Consider the following 21,834-nt stretch of genomic DNA (forward strand, 5'->3'; position numbering starts at 1 on the left):
AGAGTTTGTAAATGAGTGCCAGGTGGAATTGAGATCAATCCAGCATTGAGAAGCTAGTTATCATGCCATATCTGAAATACAAATAACCTGAATTCATCGACGGTTTCTGTACTCATCCATATATTCAGACTAAACAGCAAAGTAATTTTAGAGGTCTGTGCATTCTCCATTAGGCAAGTTTCATTGAGAACATGGGGAATTGCGGTCTGACGCTAGTCATTTATCTTCATGTGGCAAATAGCTGCTTACTTGCTCTGCAACTTTTTATCGCAAACTCATTTACAGCTTTGAAACTGCACACTTTTTTCCACTTACGTACTTCTATCTTGATCAGCAAGACAGATCGAAAATGAAGGAATAATGTTGTCACAGTTTCATCAGTAGGAGCATTTTAGATAGAAAACAAGAGAGCATTCAACATTAAACTGTGCATCTAATTCTACAAAACGACAAATTTACTCAATTTTCTCTGCTCCTTGTTAATTAAGCAGACAACAGACACCAGTCAATTTGTATTTATTTCCACAAATATGTTTGATTTACATTTCAACGTCGATAAAAATAAACCCTGAACCAGATTACAGTTATGGTATAGGTTAAGACATTACTACATAGCAGCAATACTACATTTGACTTTCAGATTTTTCCATTGTATCCTTCGACAGGTACACCACCCAATAGACCATATTGAAAGCCCCAAATGTCACAGGGAAGAGAATGCGTGCATACTTGTCTATTTTACTTGTGCCAGAGAATGATGCTGGCGGTGGCGGCGGCGGCCCCGCAGAGAGCTGTGTTGAGGAACCCCCAGTTTTGCCTGTGGTCTGGATTTTCTCCAGTCTGGATCCGAGCAAACTGTTCATGGAGGTGGAGCAAGTTAAAACACGTTGAGGTACGTGACCAGTCAGAGTCGGAGTAGAAGGTGGAGCTGGGGGTGTATATTTTGAAACGGACAGTGTTTCTGCTGCATTAATTCGACTAAAAGGATTGGGGCTTGACATAGAACGAGCTGGGGATGTGAATGCTGAGGAAACTTGACCAACTCCTTTGGGAATATCGCTTTTAGCATTTAGACCTGTGTCAGGCAGATTTCCTCCATCACACTCAGCTTGTAGCATGATGTTGGTTCTTTTCCTCACATTTAAATTTGAATCCACATTCTGAAAAAAATCAAAACAAAAAATAAGCATGTTATTGACATTACATAATAAACTTGACATATAGTCATCCGCATGCCCTTTAAAAAAATGCAAAATAAAAGTGTGACAAACTGGAGCTCAACCGAAAAGATAAGCTTGGAATATTGAAAAGTTGATGTTCTTGGATTACTGGTTGATCACATTTTCATGATTAACTTTGAAAATTAGAATGTACATTTTGACCTCGCCAATGTGAGCTTTTAAAGATGCCTGCGACATTCCTTGTACTTACTACTTTCATGTTTCACAATATTCTGTACATTTTGTAGTTGCGACATTTCGCAAACATTTTGCTACGGAGGACAGCCGCAAGCAGAAAATTTCTTGCTGGAGGCAGCTTTAAGTAGATGTCTAACTGGAGTCATTTTCGACCCAAACTATTCCCCTTGCATACCTGTCGCATGACTTTTGAATGTGGGGTGTATGCTCTCGCATACAGTTTTCGGGTGAAATACTTCAATTTGAATTTCATTAAAATGTCTGTAAATTTGCTTACATTTTGTGAAATTTCCTAAGTTCAACTACGTAATTTCGAATGAGTCCAATTGTAAAGTTGTGTCAAATCTGAATGATTTGGAGAACAAATATCAGCGTAATCTTTTGACACACTTGTAAATCCGTTTGCTTTCTTCGAAATTCTTCTATATTCGAACTTATAGGATAATAGTGAGAATGTGGATTGGCACTACTGCAGAATTACTTAACATAATATGTACACGTTTTTTGAATCACGTTTTAATTAATTAATTTTTTTAAAATTTGTTTTCATTGCAGAATTAGAGACAAGACCACAACATAAGTCAACCAGTACACTTATGATATCATAAAGCATAAATAAAAATAATAGTAAATTCGTACACAGCCAATTAGCCCACAACCCGGAGGCCGGGCGGCGCATCAAGTCGTATGCTCAGCAAAGATGTCACAGTGGTCACCCCATAGGGGTGTCTGGTTAACAACACCATTTAGTATCTGCATTTTACCCCCCTAAACTCCCACCCCCCCTCTACACCAGCAAGCATGACTAGGCGCCCTATGTGGGTGACATCGGAATTGTAACACCTGGTCCTGCTCGTTCCTATCAGTGGACGTCTATGGTGTTTGTTCCAGGGTATTTCTATTGTTGCCCATCGGTAACCTGCTTTACCCCCCTCGGGGACCCAGTGCTGCGTACCCAGCCCTAGGTTTCAACTGCGGGTATCTTCCATAACATTGCCTCGGTGCCTAACAACCCTTCCCAAACCATCCCTTCCTCCCTCCTCCCCCCCCCAGACTGCTGCTGATGTGGGTATAGTTATTTGGTATTAATAATGGAGCACACCACAAATCGGGTATTGCTTTTGTTCTTTCAAGCATCATGGAGCCCTAGTTGTTCAATGTACTTACTCTTCATCTTCTATCATATAGTCACGCAACGTTTGAACTATTATCTCCCATGCTCTCGCCATCTCCAAGCTTTTATCATTATCGGTCCTGGCAGCCTGTCGCATTCTGAGCACACTTTCACACCCGGACCATTTCAGCAGCTCATTCATCCATCTCCTCACGGACGGACCCTCCTTGGACTTCCAGTGCCAGGTAATCTCTCTTTGAGCCAGTATGAGCCCTAGATCAATGAATTTGCTTGTGATTTTTGTGTTCTTTGTGTGAGGGAACCAAAGCAGCAAGCACGCCGCCATGTCAAAGTCTACGTCTCTATCAGTAACCACGTTCAGGAGTTCTCCCACTTCCGGCCAGTACGTCCCTAAGTTCAGACAGCCCCACAGCAGGTGATCCAGGTCAACCTCAGGCACCTCGGGCACATTGCGTCGTGTACCCGAAAGTACAGCTTAATCCTTTCCGGGGTCAGGTATGCCCTGTGTAGGACAAAAAAGTGCACCTGCTGGAAACGTGCATTCCTGGTTCGCTTCCATGTCTGATTCAAAATATGGCCCCACACTGTGTCCGGGATGGGCTTACCTATACTGGCCTCCCATTTCGCCTTTAGCGCCTGCAGTGGTTCCAGTCCCTCATTTAACATCCTATTATGGAGGCAGGTCACCGCTTTAAAAGTGCCTGCGGCCATCACCACATACTGGCAGGCCATGGTCGTTTCCGGCTCAACTAGTCCTCACTTCCAGTGCTTTTGCATCGCCGCAACCACTGCCGCATGCAAAAGAAAATTCCTGTCTGGCAGGCCAAACTGTTCCTGTAACGTCTGAAAGGGGACCAATGTTCCATCTATGAATAAGTCCCCCACCATCTATAAGCCCATCTCCTCCCATTCTAATAACGGGGACCCATCACCCCCATGCGGCAGAGCGGTCAGCATTCCCAGTGGTATCTCTGGTGCATACGGCCGGGCTCTCTTCGCTCTCTTCAGACTTCTTTGCCAACACAGCCTGATAGTCTTTTCCTCCATTGTAAGGTCCCTCACATCTAGTTTCTGTTGCATAACTATGTAGGACAAGACATGGCGTTGAATACCAGTCCCTCATTCATGATCTGGTCCCCTGAACTCTCTGGCGATGTGTTGCGTGAGTATTTGAAGTTTTGCTGCTAAATAATATAATTCAAATTCAGGGACTGCCATCCCCCCCTCGAGTTTGGGTGTAATCAGAGTGTTCAATCCCACCCTGCGTCGTCCTTGACCCCAAAGGAAGTCAGTTACCATCATCCTCAGTTCTTTAAAGACCCACTGAGGGATCCATAATGGCAGGGTACGGAAGTAATAAAGCAACCGTGGGAGCGCCACCATTTTCAATAGCGCCACTTGGCCCAGCACCGAGAGAGAGAGGGAGTCCCAAAAAGATATGCAACCTCTCAATGCGCGCATGCAACGCCCTATATTACCCTCCAACAGACTCGCGGCCTCATGGTAGATGCGGACACCCAGATAAGTGAAGCAAGATGGCTCCCAGACCACCTCCAGCGCGAGAGGGGGACACGGTGCGCCTGCCCACAGCGGAAAGATACAGGTTTTAGTCCAGTTCACCTTAAGGCCTGACAACTGGCCAAATCTGGATAACATGCCCACTGCTCCCTCTAGGGCTCGGTCTGCGTCCACTAGGTATAATAACAGATCATCCGCATACAGTGATATGTAATGCTACTCCTCACCCTGCTTGATCCCCTGGTACATGGCCCCTGACCTTGCTTGCGCCGCCAGTGGTTCCATCGCCAGTGCGAACAACAGGGGGGACAGCGAGCACCTCTGCCTCGTCCCTCTACGCACTGGATAATCTGAGGATATAATCGATCCTAGCCGTACCCTCGCTGTGGCCGATGAATACAGCACTCTTGTCCATCTCCCAACTCCCTCTCCTATACCGAATTTCACCAACACCTCATCCAGGTATGTCCACTCAAGGCTATCAAAAGCTTTCTCAATATCAACCGACAAAACTGCAGGTTCTTGATCTGCGTCCCTAGCACTGTCTAATATCCGGATCAATCGGCGTATGTTCATTGACGTGTTCCTAGTAGGAATAAACCCCGCGCTGGTCCTCATGCACTAGTCTAGTCATATGTGGTAGCAGTCTGGTGGCTAGAATACGGCTCAAGATCTTATAGTCCACGGTTAGCATAGACAAGGGCCGATAAGACGTCACATCGGATGCCTCTCTGCCGGGTTTCAGTAGTGGCACCACTAGCGCCTTCCTCATTGACTTGGGCAAGTACCCCAACATTCTGGCTTCAGAGTACACCACCAATAATCTGGGCGCTAAAATATCAATATATTTCTGGTAGAATTCAATCAGCAGGCCATCTACCCCAGGCGTTTTATTTCTTGCCATCTGTTTAATGGCCACTCTAATCTCCGATATGGTTACAGGCCCTCCCAGGTCCTTCGCCTCCTCGTCATCCAGCACTGGCAGTGGGATAGAGTCCAAGTATTCACTTATTTCAGAAACCTCCACCCCCAGTTGGCATGCTTACAACTTCGTGTAGTAAGACTGGAAGCGCGCCAGTATCGCCGCCTGCGAGTAGACTATTCCCCCTGTCTCTGTTCTTATGCTCATGACCGGGCAACCTCTAGTATCTGGGTTGGCAAGCCTAGCAAGGAGCGTTCCCACTTTATCCCCCTCAGCATGTGCCTTGATGGTGTATTGCTTAAAATCATAGCACCGCAGCCGTTCAGTTTCAGTCGCCACTACTTCTTTAGCCTCAAGTAACCGCTCCTGTAAATCCGGTCGCTCAGGCCTACGCTGTTCCAGTTCCCTCAACGAATCCTCTGCTTTCGCTAGAGCAGTTAAGACTGATGTCCTTGCATTCGAGAACCTGCCCATGCATACGCCTCTCACCACCACTTTCATCGCATCCCATTCTATCGACCTCGCGGTAGCTGAACCCTCATTATCCTCAAAATAGCGTTCAATGCCCTGTTGGACCGTGTCACTAAACACCAGATCCTCCAATGTATCCGGCCGCAGCCTTCATTATTTATTTATTTTATTTTTTCCATTTGTATGGCGCACAGCTACCCAAAAAGGGTTTCCCGGCGCCGACAACAGGTTTGCTGACCACAAAATTTCGCTTAAGGGTTACAGAGAGTTATTTGTTAAAGAGCCAGGTCTTAATGCTCTTTCTGAAACTAGCATAATTGGCCTCAGTCCTGATGTTAACTGGGAGGGAGTTCCAAAGAGTGGGTCCCAGGACAGAGAAAGATCTACCACCAATTCTTGACAATTTGTATCTGGGGATCACAAAGAATGCTCCTGAATGTGAGCGCAGCATCCGTCCAGGAATATAAGGAGTAACCAATGATTGCAGGTATTTGGGGGCTGTTGAATTTTTAATTCTGAACATGTAGGTGAGGGCTTTAAATTTGATGCGTTGATCGATCCTGAGCCAGTGTAAGTCCCTCAGATGTTTCGATACACTGGAGAAATTGGGGATGTTACAGAGTAGTCTTGCTGCTGAGTTCTGGGCGAGCTGCAACCTTTTGATCACAGCCTGATTTGATCCTAAGTACAGGATATTCCCGTAGTCAAGACGTGATGTTATCAATGCATTGACTACGGTCTTTTGAGTTGCAAGGGGCAGCATCCAGAGGATCTTTCTCAGCCATTTCATTATGATGAAACAAAGACCGACTACTTTATTAGCCTGTTGCCTCATAGATAAAGTGTCATCGAGGCAGACGCCCAGATTTCTTGCATGGTCAGCAGGAGTAGGAATGGTCCCAAGTTCAGATGGCCAATGGGAAGGATTCCACAGATGTTTATCTTTACCTAGGAGTATGACCTCCGTTTTATCGCCATTCAATTTCAGTTGGTTGATGGACATCCAACTGAAGATGTTCAAGAGTCCCTGCCTAAGAAGAGAGGGATCAGAGGATTTTGGCTTTGTCAGGGAAAAGATGATTTGGGAATCATCAGCATAGGTCATTAGGGTGAGACCCGAACTTTCTGCTAGATCGGCCAAAGGTCGAAGGTAAATATTAAAAAACAGGGGGCTTAGGATGGAGCCCTGTGGGACACCGTGTGGGGCGTGTTAGAACTGCCGATCTCGCCCGCTGCCACTGCACTAACACCAACAAGGGATTGTGATCCGAGATAGTCCTAGTCAAGTATTCCGTGTGAGTTACCACGGCAGCCAGGGGGCCACTGCACAAGACAGAGTCTATTCTGACGTGTAGCGCATGCAGGGCTGGAAAAAAGGAATAGTCCCTAGTATCAGGATGTTGCTCCCTCCACACATCTATCAATCCCCAACTCTCCTGCCATTCCTTCCTGTGTGTGGCCAACCTATGCACTGGGGAGTCGGCCAACGGTGGGTGCAACCTATCAAGTGTCACATCAGTGATTGAGTTGAAGTCACCTCCTAGGATGATGGGGCCCGCCAGGAAATAGGCCAGCGAACTCGTTGGACCATCAAAAAAATGGGCCTGATCAACATTAGGGGTGTATACACTACATAAAATCACATCCCTACCATATAACCTCCCCTCCACCACCACATATCTGCCCTCAGAGTCCACCAGCTGGTTCGTAGCCTGGAACGGTATCCCCGCCCTTATCCATATCAGCACCCCTCTAGCAAACGCCGAATGAGTGGTGCCAAACACCTGACCACGCCATCTCTTCTGCAGTGCAGTGCATTCTTGCTTGGTTAAATGAGTTTCTTGTAACATTGCAATCTGGATGCAACGCCTCACCAGAGAAGTCCCCGGACATTCCATGTTAGGCATTTCAAATTAGGTAACGTCCCCATAGTAGTCGTCTCCGTACCGTTTCAATAGCAACCAGTTGTTTCCCACATCATTGCAGTTGTATCCCCCCGTTATAACTACCAAAAAACTCCCCAAACCCCACTCCCCAGGACAGGACCTAATAACCCAGCTTCAGCCATGTTCCAAACCTGTAACACAGCACACATTAGACTAATCTGTGGTCGCCACCACAGAAGGCCTTAAGGGCTGCAAGAGGGTGAGTTAGCACCGACCCAGGGCAGGCAGAGCCCCCACCCCGCGCCCTCGATCCCATACTGCATTTGCAGCACCATACCTGCCAGCCCGCCAAACACCAGGAGAGCCTGCCCCAGTAGAAGTGACGGGATTGTTCAGCCCTCTCAATTGTCACTCATTAAAGAGTCCATCTGATGTCTGCGGGGTGACCGCTGGTCCCTTCGTGCTCTCAGCTTCCGATTCTTCTTCTCCAGATTTTCCTCCATCTTCGTCAGAGTCCGACCCCACCGATGCCTTCTCTTGTTGCGACCTCGTAATACTCGCTGTTGCAGCCAACGCACCTTTCCTGTCCGCCACCATCTGAACAATCCGCATCGCTCTTTTGAGCTTATTTCATTTGCGGATACGCTGTGATTTTCAGATCTGGATCGGTTTATGTCTCTCCCTCTGACTTTTGCCATTGCGATCCGTTCCGGCGCGATATAACTCGAGCCACGACCATGCTTCATCCGGGGTCTGAAAGAATTGAGTGTTCCCATCTAGGATCACTCGTAGCTTGGCCGGAAAAAGCAAGGAGTATTGGATCCCTTCCTCCCTCAGTTCTTTTTTCACGGTCAGGAAGGACGCTCTGTTCTTCTGGACCTCCTGTGTGTAGTCCGGGAAGACCGTGACCCGGCTATTGTCCACTTGAAAGGGGCTCAGTGAGCGGGCCCTCTGTATCAACAGGTCCCGATCCTTGTAATGTAAGAGTTTCACAACCATCAGCCTAGGCGGCCGGCCCTGCATAGGTGGGCGAGCTGGGAACCTGTGTGCTCGCTCTAGGGAAAAGAAAGGAGAGAGACCCTCCGGCGGCACCACCGTTTTGAACCAGTTCTCCATATAGGCCACAGCATCATCCCATTCAATTTTTTCCGGAAGGCCTACCACCCTCACGTTGTTCCTCCGATTACGTCTTTCGGCATCCTCTGCTCGTCTCTCCGGTGTGGCTAGGCGGCTAAGGATATCTGTTAATTTGTGTTCCGCGGTCACAACCGCCGGTTTCAGCTCCTGAAGTAGTTGTTCATTCTCTTTTACTCTGTCTGAGAGTTTAGCATGGTCCGCCCTCAAGAGACCCAGCCCCGTGGCAACCTGTGCTAAGTCCTGGTGCAATGACTCCTTAGTCGCGGTTATTGCTTCCAATATGTTGTAAAGTCGCTGATTCAGCCTCCGCTCCTGCTCCGTTACTTCCGGGGGGGGTGTGGGCCCCACCATCTCGGGCTAGCGCGGTTGCGTCTTCTCGACCGTGTTCCATGGTGGGATCTCCACCAGCAGCGGCCATCTTGGCTGCCTCGTGCGTCGCCATACGGTCGCCTTAGGTGCTTCACCAGGCCTCGCGCCCTCCGTCACAGGTGCTTCGCCCTCTGCTCTCCGAACTAGTGCAAGCGTCGCAACAGTTCCACCCGGCAGCGAACTTCCACCATGGTCCCGGCAGCCACCGGCGACCAGGGTCGCAGGTCGACAGAGGGCCGCCCCTCACACAGCCGCCATGTCAGGGAGCGGGGGGGGATCGGTGCTGCGTCTGCCATGTACTAGGCCGATGGGAGCCCCTCACGCCTCTAGTCCCTCTCTGAGAATCCCGTTCAGTTGGGCCCCCGCTCCTCGCACCTTGTCGGCAATTGTTTGCTATCCGGGTCAGTTCTGACCGTCCTCGCCCCGCAAGCAGTCACCATCGTTCCCGTGCGCCGCCATTTTCTTCATTCCCGGCGGGGCACCTCCGGCCTCCGGAATCGGGTCTCAGCACTATGTTCCGTCTCCTGTTGGCCCCCAGCTGCTCTCCACTGCTTCTCCAATACTTTGTACGCGGAAACCGCCCCTCAGGGAGCGCCGATGGTGTAGTTTTCAGGAGAATTAGCGGGATCAGGCGCGGAGCTGCAAGCTCACGCCGCCATCCCGATCGGCGTCCAAGCCACGCCCCCGTTTAAATTAATTAATTATGGCCCGCTTCCATTCCTCCTAGGTGCCTTACATTAATGAGGACTTACCGATCCTTAATAAGGTAAACTCACTTTGATCTCATACTGTAAGTTAAATACCTTATGATTTAGACTCCACAACCTGTATCTATATACTTCTTTCAGGAAACGTGATTTTAAAACGTGATTCAAAAAACGTGATTTTGCGGCAGCTCCATGATTATTCCGACATAAGGTAAATCCTAAACAACCCGTACTAGTATCTATACAATGTTTTTCGGCAAGGTATAATGTGAAGGTTATTCCATATCCCAAAAGGATATATCTTGTTAATCTATACCCGTAGAGAACGCTCAATGTTGGTTTGTATACCTATTAACTCTGTGACTAATCTAGATCATAGATACAACCCAGTCATTTTTTCAGAAAGTTTTAAATGTGGAGATTACCCCATATCCTAAAAGGGATATATCTTGATAATCCATCTACGTAGAGACCGCTCGGTTTGGTTTGTCTATTAATTAGATTCTCCTAATCATACCTATCAATTCTTTTACTATTTTTGATCAAAAAGACAACCCAGTCAGTCCGGCCTGCATTAGACAGAATATTTGCTCGTTCATAATTCCCTTTCTACATGGTCTGACCTGACTTGTGTTAAGGTTTTGTACCAATGTATGATGTAATTTGATGTACCTCTGTACACATTCCCCATTAAGTGAACTTTTAATACTTTTAATAATCTTCCCCCATAGGATATGCCCACCCCTTCCCCCTTGTCCTGAAGAACACCCGCCATGTAAGGGGCAACATCCCTACAACGAGGGTCGAAACGTTGACTGTCAGACTGGAACACACAATCAGAGTGTGATTTTGAACACCTGTTTGAGTATGATGTTATCTTTATAATAATGCCAAGTGATTTTTGGATGTACTCCTGTATGGCTCTTTCGAGAAGCCATTTTCAATTGTTAAAAGAAATTTGCAATTGATTTGTCACTCCACCTACCTGCCCAAATCCCGATCACTGCACTCACCCTTTCCCCTTTTTCCCTGTACAGTGGGCACTGTGAATTTTTTTTATTTATATGTGTGTAGTGTAAAAACCGAAAAGAAAAAATACAATGAAATACGTATGAACACTATGTGAATAAACAATAGTGTGCTGTTAATATTTCTGTCATTGATTGTTCTTTATAAGCTTTGTATTTATTCTAATCTGGTCAGGGACCACTCTATTTATATCACTTAACTACCCAGGTCCCTCTGACCTTCTGGGTTGACCCCCATACTGTAATCCTATTTCAGCGCATGAGCTTACTGTGAGGTCTCTCCCCTTCCTAACGAGATTTCACTTAGATCCACTATGGTGGACACAGAAACTTTGTCTTACACAGAGGATTACATTAAGCAACTCATACATGACCGGGCGAGCAAATTTCTGTCAGACTGTACACCTGGAATTGATTTTACTTTGAATGATAAAATCGCACGCCGCCTGGAGCGTCTGGAAAAGAAATTGATAAGGTCCAGATTACATGGACATCTATTAACTCAATATCTTCAGGGCAATATTATTCCCACTGGATTGCAAATAAAAATAGAACCTGCAATCTTCGTGGATGTACCCAAATTCCGGGAAGGATTCAGTTTCGTGGCCAACAACTGCTCCCGGCAATGGATGGTGCTGAAGGGAAAAGACGGCGGTGGAACAAATCAAAATCCTCCAAGAAGAGATTGCCACTCTGAAGGCTAAAATTGAAAGCAATCCTTCTCTCACTAATGCAAAGGAAGCACTGAAAAAATTGGATGCCACGCTTACGGACTTCGACATCACTACACAAACCAGAAAACTGAATAAATTGTCTACTGTACGACAAGAAGAAGACATATCCTTATCTACAAGAGGATTTTTACAGACAGGACAACCAAGGCCGCTTTATGAACAGAGGACGAGGTTGATACAGAGGCAGACGCAACTACACTACCTTCTCCGATTCTTCCTATAGTTCGGAAGGGGATACCGAACAGGCAGGTCCTAGTGGCAATTACGCATACCAAGACTATAACTACCAACAACAGCAGCCTTTTTTAGACCAAGGAACATGGAGACCTCCACGAGGACGTAGCCGTCCCTACCCTAGAGGAACCAACAGAGGACAACAGAACAACAGTGGCGATTGGGATGGCAATCGGGCCGTGCCCAGAAACAGGTCAGGTTCAACCAAGAAGAACATGGAGAGAGGTCGACCCGCCGCAAGAACTACAGGTGGTGAAGGAAAGCCCTGTTGTTAATCTATCCAACCACACTCTGACAGATAGTGAAGTAAAAGTGCTCAGTAGAGGCCTATCATATGTCCCGACAGCAGTTCCTAATGCATTCAACATCAAGACTGAGCTGTACAAATTCTTTCGTAAAGTGAGACTAAGGTATCACTTCAGGAACTCCCCATCAACTAGTATGAAGACACACACAGGATTGAGAATCCCCTCTACATATGTACCACCGGCCCATATGATGACAAAAAAGATTCTAGCATATGAATCAGTTGTATTGAGGGATGTTGGAACTATCCTAAAAAAGAAGAAATACACTCAATTCAACATAAGCAGGAACGAAAAACTTGCCCTGCAGAGCCTAAAAGAAAATAAGGAGGTCGTCATAAAACCGGCCGACAAAGGCGGAGACATTGTCATACAAGATACTTGCAAATACAAAGCAGAAGTGATGAAACAACTGAATGATGGGGTGAGTTATAAAAAACTTCCAGGCGATCCCACTAAAGATCTGGCATCTGAAATAATGCGTGTGACCAAGGATGGATTGGATCAGGGATTTTTATCAGAGCAAGAATTCCAGTATCTCAATCAAAAAAAAACCCGGACACCAACCATATATACATTACCAAAAATACACAAAGACCAGCCCCCCAGGATGCCCTATAGTCTCTGGCTGCGGGTCCATATTGTAACCTTTGTGTAGCTATATTGATTTCTTTTTAGAACCCATTGCGGAAACCACCGAAACCTACCTACGAGACACTACTCACACCATTACTATTGTAGATGGCCTACCTTTTGACCCAACAAGCCAACTTTTGGTGACCAGTGACATCGTTTCCCTCTACACAAGTATTCCCCAAGAGGAAGCCATTGAAGTGATCACTCACTATGGCGCTGGACCAAAGAACAGCTCCAGTCTATGTACCCACCAAATTCATCATCCTATTGCTAAAAATCGCAATGATGCACAATTTCTTTGTCTTTCAAAATGACTTCTACATCAAACAAAAGGAGTAGCCATGGGGGCGGTATTTGCCCCAGATTTAGCTATTATCTTCATGGCAACATATGAGCGGCACTTTGTATTGAACAACTTGAACCCATATAGATCTAGGATTAAAACCTTGATGCGTTATATAGACAATATCATCATGATTTGGGAAGGGGGACAGACAGAACTAACTGAATTTCATACATGGCTCAATGCAAGGTCCCCAGACATACAGTTCACTGTGGAGTCCAGTTCCTCTACCATAAACTTTTTGGATTTATCCAGCTATGTACAAGAAGAAAAGTTATGTACCACGCTTTACAGAAAACCAGCGGAAAGAAACTCCCTATTACAATATTCCAGCCACGACTCCAGGGCGATACGAGACAACTTGCCCTTTGGGCAATTTCTACGCATAAGACGGAATTGCTCTATGAAAGAGAACTATATGGCCGAGTCGGAAGAGCTAATTCAACGTCTGGTGGATCGAGGATACCCCAAAAGGATGGTTAAACGAGCAAGAAAACGAGCATGGTTTATCCCCCGTGAATCCCTCCTGCAAGAGAGCAGACGAGAGGAACCAGAGGTAGACCGTCTAATTTGTGTTACGACTTTTTCCACAAAAAGCAATGAGATCAAAAAAGTCATGAACAAACATTAGAATTTGATCAGTGATTATGTCGGAATAAGAAATCCACCTATGCATTCGTTCAAAAAAGCAAAAAATATCTTCGAACATGTGGTCTGCTCCTACCTAGATACACCAGCACCGGCATCATTAACATCGGTGTGGAATCTACAACCCATTGTAGGACACCACAGATGTGGTAATTGCAAAGCCTGTGCTAATACCATTCAAACGAAGGAGTTTGTCTATAAACATCACAGAATCACTCTAAAGGACTACACAAACTGCTACACCATGGTTGTCATTCACTGTATCATATGCCCCTGCCAGATGATATATGTAGGGCAAACACAACAGAAAATGAGATCAAGAATTCTCCAGCACTGCAGTCGCATTAGATGTGAAACAGTGGGCGCCCCTCTGGTGGACCATTTCAAAACACAAAGACATGGACCGGACGTTCTCAAATGGGTCGTCTTGGAGACAGTGAATCTTGGACCCAGGGGTGGGAACATCTGCTCCTTGTTGAATCTGCGAGAGATGAAATGGATAACCCGTTTCAATTCCATCAATGAGAGACTGAAGGAATTGGACAGTAGTTTCATACAAATGACAACAATCTAGTGCACAGGTCACCCTTCCTATAAGTTATTTGCACACATACTATAGGAATCTGAGACTCCTTATTACCTCCAACTGTACCCAAACTCACCAATTGAGAGTCATTTCCCTAAGATTTGAGACATATCTTGCACAGACCGATATAACACCCTGTGAGGCAGTTAGGCGGTCTAATAACTTACAATGAACAATTTCGATTGCCATCCCTTTAGGACCACTATAACACCCTGTGAGGCAGTTACGTGGTCGGGTTCAAGGAATGTAAGTATGTTGGAATACTAACTGATGCGTTTTGTGAATTAATGTATGGTATTCACCAAATGTTTTCTCATGAGTCAGGATCTATTGAATATAAAGTAGTCATATGGCCAACGGTTGTATAGAGAGCTTATACATTTTGCATCACTTCTAGACTACCTTAATACCCTGCGAGGCAGTTACGTGGTCTATTTCGAGACAATATTGGGGTCTTAGTCGATATGCTGACCTATTTATAAGAACATTCCTTAATTTAATATGTAGAACGTTTATTAGAATACAGGTCTAATTCTGCACATGTGGCCGTTACTTCATAAGCATATGAGACTGCCGCTGAGACATCACAGTATCACTTTCTATAATTGTAACGAACGTCGAAATGCTTTGGCGCATACAATATAGATGATTATATTTAATCTCACTCATTTGCCTGATAGTATAGGGACAGATCCACAATATGCCTTTAATTCTCTTAGGCTACGGTAGGTTACCATAAGTGAAGGGGTTCCAGTATTTCTACCAGTACTTATGTTATCACGTGATGCGGAACTTTGGGCGTTCATGCATACGCGATACTGAATGGAGACAGTCCAAATCACCTACGGGCGTCACTCGATGCCGTTACAAACCCAAGTTAATGCCGGAAATCCATTGAAGTTCAAAATCGCTTCCTGAAAATAATATGGAGCTTTAAATGTCGGAATGCCCTGGAGCGCGTAATTTAATTTAAAATAATCAAATATAGCCTTTGACAGATGATTACTATGCTTTCTTTTCTTTGAGGCTACCCTAGGTTACCAAAGTGATGAGGCCTTAGTCTTTCTACCATTGCTGTCGTAATCATGTGATGCGGAGGTTTGTCCGTTCCAGCATACGTGATATGTAACATGCCAGATGAACTCCTGGACCTCTAGGAGACTGCCGGGGACGAGGATTCCTGACCTGTTTCCCTCAGGTACTGATGGCCGGTCCCTTTTTTATCTATTTTTTATCAATTGTTCGACTCTCTGTCTATTAATATAACTTAGGCGGGAAGACCTAATTACACTTCATTCCCCTTTCCTCAGCGGCCGAGTCACGAAAAAACACGGACCCTGGCCTATACACGCACGCCACTAAACAGGTAATAACCTTGGCTGTCAAACGTGGTTTTATCATTCAGCAATGCGTGAATAACAATATAATTATGGTCCGCTTCCATTCCTCCTAAGTGCCTTACATTAATAAGGACTTACCAATCCTTAATAAGGTAAACTCACTTTGATCTCATACTGTAAGGTAAATACCTTATGATTTAGACTCCACAACCTGTATCTATATACTTCTTTCAGGAAACGTGATTTTAAAACGTGATTCAAAAACCGTGATTTTGCGGCAGCTCCATGATTCCGACATAAGGTAAATCCTAAACAACCGGTACTAGTGTCTATACAATGTCTTTCAGCAAGGTATAATGTGAAGTTTACCCCATATCCCAAAAGGATATATCTTGTTAATCTGTACCCGTAGACAACGCTCAATGTTGATTTTGTATACCTATCTCTGTGACTAATCTTGATCATAGATACAACCCCGTCAATTTTTCAGAAAGTTTTAAATGTGGAGATTACCCCATATCCTAAAAGGGATATATCTTGATAATCCATCTCCGTAGAGACCGCTCGATTTGGTTTGTCTATTAATTAGATTCTCCTAATCATACCTATCAATTCTTTTACTATTTTTGATCAAAAAGACAACCCAGTCAGTCCGGCCCGAATTAGACAGAATATTTGCTCGTTCATAATTCCATTTCTACATGGTCTGACCTGACTTGTGTTAAGATTCTGTACTAATGTATGATGTAATTTGATGTACCTCTGTGCACATTCCCCATTAAGTGAACCTTTAATAATTTTAATAATCTTCCCCCATAGGATATGCCCACCCCTTCCCCCTTGTCCTGAAGAAGACCCGCCATGTAAGGGGCAACATCCCTACAAAGAGGGTCGAAACGTTGACTGTCAGACTGGAACACACAATCAGAGTGTGATTTTGAACACCTGTTTGAGTATGATGTTATCTTTATAATAATGCCAACTGATTTTTGGATGTACTCCTGTATAGCTCTTTTGAGAAGCCATTTTCAATTGTTAAAAGAAATTTGCAATTGATTTGTCACTTCACCTACCTGCACAAATCCCGATCACTGCACTCACCCCTTCCCCTTTTTCCCTGTACAGTGGGCAGTGTGAACATTTTTTATTTATATGTGTATAGTGTAAAAACCAAAAAAGAAAAAATACAATGAAATACGTATGAACACTATATGAATAAACAATAGTGTGCTGTTAATATTTCTGTCATTTATTGTTCTTTATAAGCTTTGTATTTATTCTAATCTGGTCAGGGACCACTCTATTTATATCACAATGATAAAAAGTGCAGCAGTTATCCAGGTGTGTCCTGGCGCTAGTTACATCTCCATTAGGCAAGAAACGGAAGGAAAGAGTTTTATTGGGCAAAGAGCCAGGTTTCTAAGTCTTTCCTGAAAGTTAAGAGATCTGTGGCATTTCTCAGGTGAAACGGAAAATCATTCCAGGCTTTTGCAGGACAATTAGCAAAACTTCTACCACCCCACTGAGCTTTTTTAGTGTGTGGCACTAAGACTAACTTGGCACCCAGTGGGCAAAGTGTTCTTTTCAGTATGTACCAATGGACTTGGCATTTTAAATATTCTGGTCATGTACCTTGAAGCGCTTTAAAAACCAAACAGAGGGATATAAAACGCACCCGATTCCTTACTAAGAACGAGAGCAGTTTTTTTTATTTCCTTTGATATGGGAGAGAACCTGGACATGCCAGTAAGAAGTCTGATAGCTGCATTCGGTAGCAGTTGAAGTCTGTTGAAGAATTTATATGAATATTTAGATAAAGACTGTTGCAGTAGTCCAGCCTTGACAACACACGAGCCGTGACCACTGTTTGCCGGCAACCTGGGGGCAAGAACGGCAGTATTTTCCTGACTGTCCTAATCACATAAGCTGTTTTTGATGCCACTGAGTTTACTTGTTGACCAAAGGTAAGAGTCTAATCCACTATTACTCCCAAGATTTTAACCTTTTTTGAAGCTACAGGGAGAGTGCCCATCAAGTCCGGCCACCAGTTTGGTGTCCAGAAGTTAGTATCATTGCCAAACAGAATGACTTCTGTTTTGCCTGGTGTTCTCAACTGTCTCTCCCTTAATCAGGGGTTTTAAGTGGGGTGAAAAGATATATGGGTCAGGCACCCCTGACCAATGCTTGGATGCTACATCATCCTGCCACAGTTTTACATCCCTCCTGCACAGCATTCTGGAGCAAATTAATATGGCAACCTCAAGTTGTCTGTGGAAATAGCTCCTTCAAAAGCCTCTGCTTTGCCACTTGAGGGCACAGCTGCCTGATCCCTTCTCACCAAAATGTCAAGGAAGAGCGCCTCCTATGTTGATTCTAGAGGACTGTTCCTCCTTTGTTATAGCGGGCCTGGGCTGCCCCCGCCCAGGTGCAGTGTGACAACCATATTAATTGATGCAGATCTCCTCCTCAAGCCTTCTTTCCTCAGGAACTGAGTCAAGTGCAGTCAAGTGCAAGCTCTGTTGTCTAAGTTCTTTTCTGGGGAGCAGAGTAATTAATTTGGTCTAGTGGGAGGGAGACAACGCCCTGTAATCTGATTTTGAGCTGACCCAGGGAAATACATCTAAAAGTACCATAAGTCAGTCTTGTGGGAAGCTGGGGTCTGGAAGTTCATGCTTGGGGAGCACGCTTTACCCCAGTTTGGTAACTTGCTGGACTCCGCAGACCTAAGTGGAGAAAAATTGTCCTTCAGTGCAGATTTCCACTATATTGTGTTTATGTGTATGCACCACAGACCTTCAGTAAGCACTACAGACCTAGACAATGAATGCCCATTCACATTATAAGGCATTGCCGTCAGCACCATTTGCTGCGTAGTCCATTCTCTACAGGTCATCTATATGCAGATACCATGTTACATAAGATGGTAGTCTCACATGCAGCTCGCACATGTGTGTATATGTGTTCACATATAACCAGCCCGGGGACTCTTACCACAGATGTGCAGCATCCACCTTATCTTAGAAGATGGACATGAGTGGTTAAGATGCTCAGTCCAATAACTAACAATTTACTGTGAGTGAGACTCAGAAAGTGACTCACAGTAAAAGCCAAAACATCCTGGGGGATAAATGAGAAGAACCCATTTGATACACTTGTGTTTCAGAGAAATAATGAAGAATGTCATATTTGATCATACTTATCGATTCACCCTGCTTTTTTATTCTGCAGCACTGTGCATATTTACCTCACCTACAATTTACTGCGCCATCAGGAATAAACCATTATGTACTTACTTTGTGTATTAAATAATGCATTATAATGTATGATACCCACTACATTACTGGTCCAGACTGTTATTATACTAAACTTTTTGGAGCATTTTACCATGATACAGATGAATGATTAATCCTTGCTGGCAATCATGCATTCAATACCAGAGATATGGTTACCTGTTATTAGAATGTAGTTGGTTCATTTGTATTTGAATGATGAATGTTAGAGAACCAATGCCCTCTTGCTTGTATGTTTACACAGGTTCCCAAGGGAATAAGGGTTTGCCCTGATGAATTTTGTATTTGTTCTTTCTGAGAATGCCTGAATTTATCTGTTTTGAACAAGTCTGAAGAATTGTTGCTCAAAAGGTTAAAAGAATACAACTTTTTAATGTACACATGGTACACATACATTATTTCTACATCTCAAATGGTGACTGTTGATTTTTTTAAATCTGTTTTTATTGTTTTATAAATCCACACATAGCAATCATACTTCAGTGAATAATATTTGTACCTTACATCATATCGTCAGTCTCTGTGTTCCCATAGTACTTTCTCATGACAAGCCATTCCTTCTTTACAATCTAATACAATATAGGTCACTTCACAGTAAACAGCTGGCTGTACCCATACCTGAATTAATAAGATCACATTGTCATTACTGTTATGCCAACGTTTTAGTAATGTAGGCCATAGAATTAGCAATAAGCTAACACAATCAAACTCCCTTCCCCCTCCCACTGCCTCCGGTGTATCCAGACTTCAAATCGCAGAATCTAATAAGTTCACCAGGTCCTTCAAATCTTGTTTTGGGACATTATGAGGGACAATACCTGCCGCTCTCCATACTTCCCACACTACCTCATTCACTCACCACAGGGCTAGGTCCCTACTACCCTAATACCATCCCTGCCTCTAGATCGATCAAGGGGAATGCGCTGGAGCCTCCCCGGCAGGGCCCACCTCCGAGTCAGTGTCGGGTACTTGTAGTGCTTGTAGGAGAGTAGGGTCTGCTATCCTATGGTCACCCCAAATTTTTGCTTTTTGCTTCACTGGTTTCTGACTTAATGTGGCTGTGGGCCTGCTAATCAGACCCACAGCCTGCTGTTCTCTCTCTAAATTACTGCCAATGCACTCTAGGTGCATTACGAATTGGAACTGGTTCACCTTATGAGCCCCTGTATTAGTGCACCCTAGGTGCCCAGGGCATAGGTGTATCCAAGGCCTACCAGGGGCTGCAGCATGTATTGTGCCACCCCTGGCCTGGCCTCCATATTTGACACAACTGGCTGATCACTCAGCTGGGGTAAGTCGGTGTAACCACCTCTTACTTAGGTACAGTATGTCTGTGCCTAACCCTAAACTGGACACATATGTTCCTATCAGCCACTCCTATGGAAGGCCTCATCAATCCTGGAGGCAGAGTGCTTGGAAATATGTGAGATGGTGCTCTAGCATGAGCCGAGCCTGTCTGCAGCTGTCGGGAACCACTCCCTAAGCTGTTCCGGGATATTGCCATACCATATACTCTTAAGTGCATTATAATCCTCGCGGTTATTTGCTATCTTTGGTTTGGCTTTATCAAAACATGTCGAGTAAGGTGTCATACGAATTGGAATACTATCCCCTCGCCAATTCTGGCGACGGGGATAGCATTCCACCCTTCTAGAGGGACACGACATGTGTGTAGCCTTAACCCCGGTTAAAGTTAAACAGAGCCTCAGCATCACAAAATGGATGCTGCCACCACAGACACGAGTCTGGCCTCCTGCTGCTGACCGAAACTCGGCAGATGGTGGCCGGGACACAGGGTTTCCTGCCTTGGGAGGTGCGAGCACCACCCCAGACAGGATTTTGTGTATTGGGTAGGACAGGGCTGAATAGAATCAGACATGCCCGGGGCACACAAGGTGTCCCTGTGCATAGGCCAGTCCAAACCGGTCCTGGGACTTTCGAGACCCTGGCCTGGCGCGGAACTGGACAAAGGAAAGGGGGTGTAACCGCCCCCCTTCCTGGTTCCTCCCAGAGGAGGGACCTAGTAGGTGATCCACCCCTCAGATTGGGAATAAGAGTGGGAGCAGTGCCATTGCACAGCAGATCATCCTGAATCAACTTAAAACTAAGAAGACGACTGGACTTCGACATTCTGCTGCACAGAAGACTGAAGAAGAATCTCCCTTGTGGCCTAGGAGTGGCCACCCTGTGAACACAGGTACCAACCAGCAACTCGACGTCTGCTTTGCCGCCGCCTCCCACCGGAGCCCGAGCCCAGAGCCCAACAAGAACCAGACTCCCAGACCTCTCAGAGCCCGATCCACAGTCCCTGCAAAGAAGGGACCCGTGGAGGCATCGAGTGACGTGGGACCGGACCTCTTGGAAGACACTCGAAAAGCTGACTGAGCAGCTTCTGAGGCATCCTCGACGTTGTGCTTTGGGGACTGAGAATCCCCACCACCGAGCAGCCCTTGCACCGAAGATCAGCCCCCCAGCATCTCCACGATCTGCGTGGGGCCCTTTTGCATTGTGCCACTCGACGCGCCATCCTGGCCACTAGCCACGTGGTCAGCGGCCATCTTGGCGACGAACCCGAAGATTTACACAGCAGGTCTGGTTGCTCCAGACCTACCCCAGCTCCTGTGAAAAGGAGCACCCGCTCTGACCTTGCTGGTCCGAGTGTTAAGCATCTTTCAACTTCTGCCTGGCTTGCCTTTGCCAAGGCCTGTTTGCTCTGATCGAGGTGCCGACACCGCCAACAGCGAGAAGCCTGCGTGGGACAGCTCGTGACCGACTCCTGGACGTCCTCGACCCCGGGTATCCACGTGGCTGCAGAAAGAAGCTACCCGACAACGCCTGTTTGCACCCGACATCGCCTGGTTCCAATCTGGTTCCACGGTAGTCACTGGCTAGTGACTTTGAACACTGTCCCCTCTGCTTTCAGGTCTTCACATCTTCAGATCCACCCTTGGATCCACCGGAACTCTTCACATCGAGCCGCCTGCAGCATCTTCAGCTCCAAGCACCATCGACCAGCGTGACGAAACCCGACACTACTTCGACCCTGTGCACCCGCTTCCTGTGGGTGAGGTAACTCAGCTCCGCCGGTGCCCCTGCACTGGTACACATCTCAAGGGCCTGTGTCTTT

The 21,834-nt window shown here is 45.7% G+C and overlaps 1 protein-coding gene across 4 annotated transcripts in view; it reads right to left on the reverse strand.

Annotated features, from left to right (window-relative positions):
- Positions 1-500: 500 nt before the first annotated feature.
- LOC147659602 (gamma-aminobutyric acid receptor subunit alpha-4-like) overlaps positions 501-21,834 on the reverse strand; it is a 573,319-nt gene continuing 551,985 nt past the window's right edge. For all 4 annotated transcript variants that reach the window (XM_086951616.1, XM_086951615.1, XM_086951614.1 and 1 more), the window contains one exon: positions 501-1,160. In XM_086951616.1, the coding sequence (XP_086807742.1) occupies positions 624-1,160 (537 nt within the window). In that variant the 3' untranslated portion in view covers positions 501-623. The remainder of the gene's footprint in view (positions 1,161-21,834) is intronic.

The sequence above is a fragment of the Lissotriton vulgaris genome, unplaced genomic scaffold (assembly GCF_964263255.1).
Source record: "Lissotriton vulgaris unplaced genomic scaffold, aLisVul1.2 SCAFFOLD_806, whole genome shotgun sequence".
Lineage (NCBI taxonomy): Eukaryota > Metazoa > Chordata > Amphibia > Caudata > Salamandridae > Lissotriton > Lissotriton vulgaris.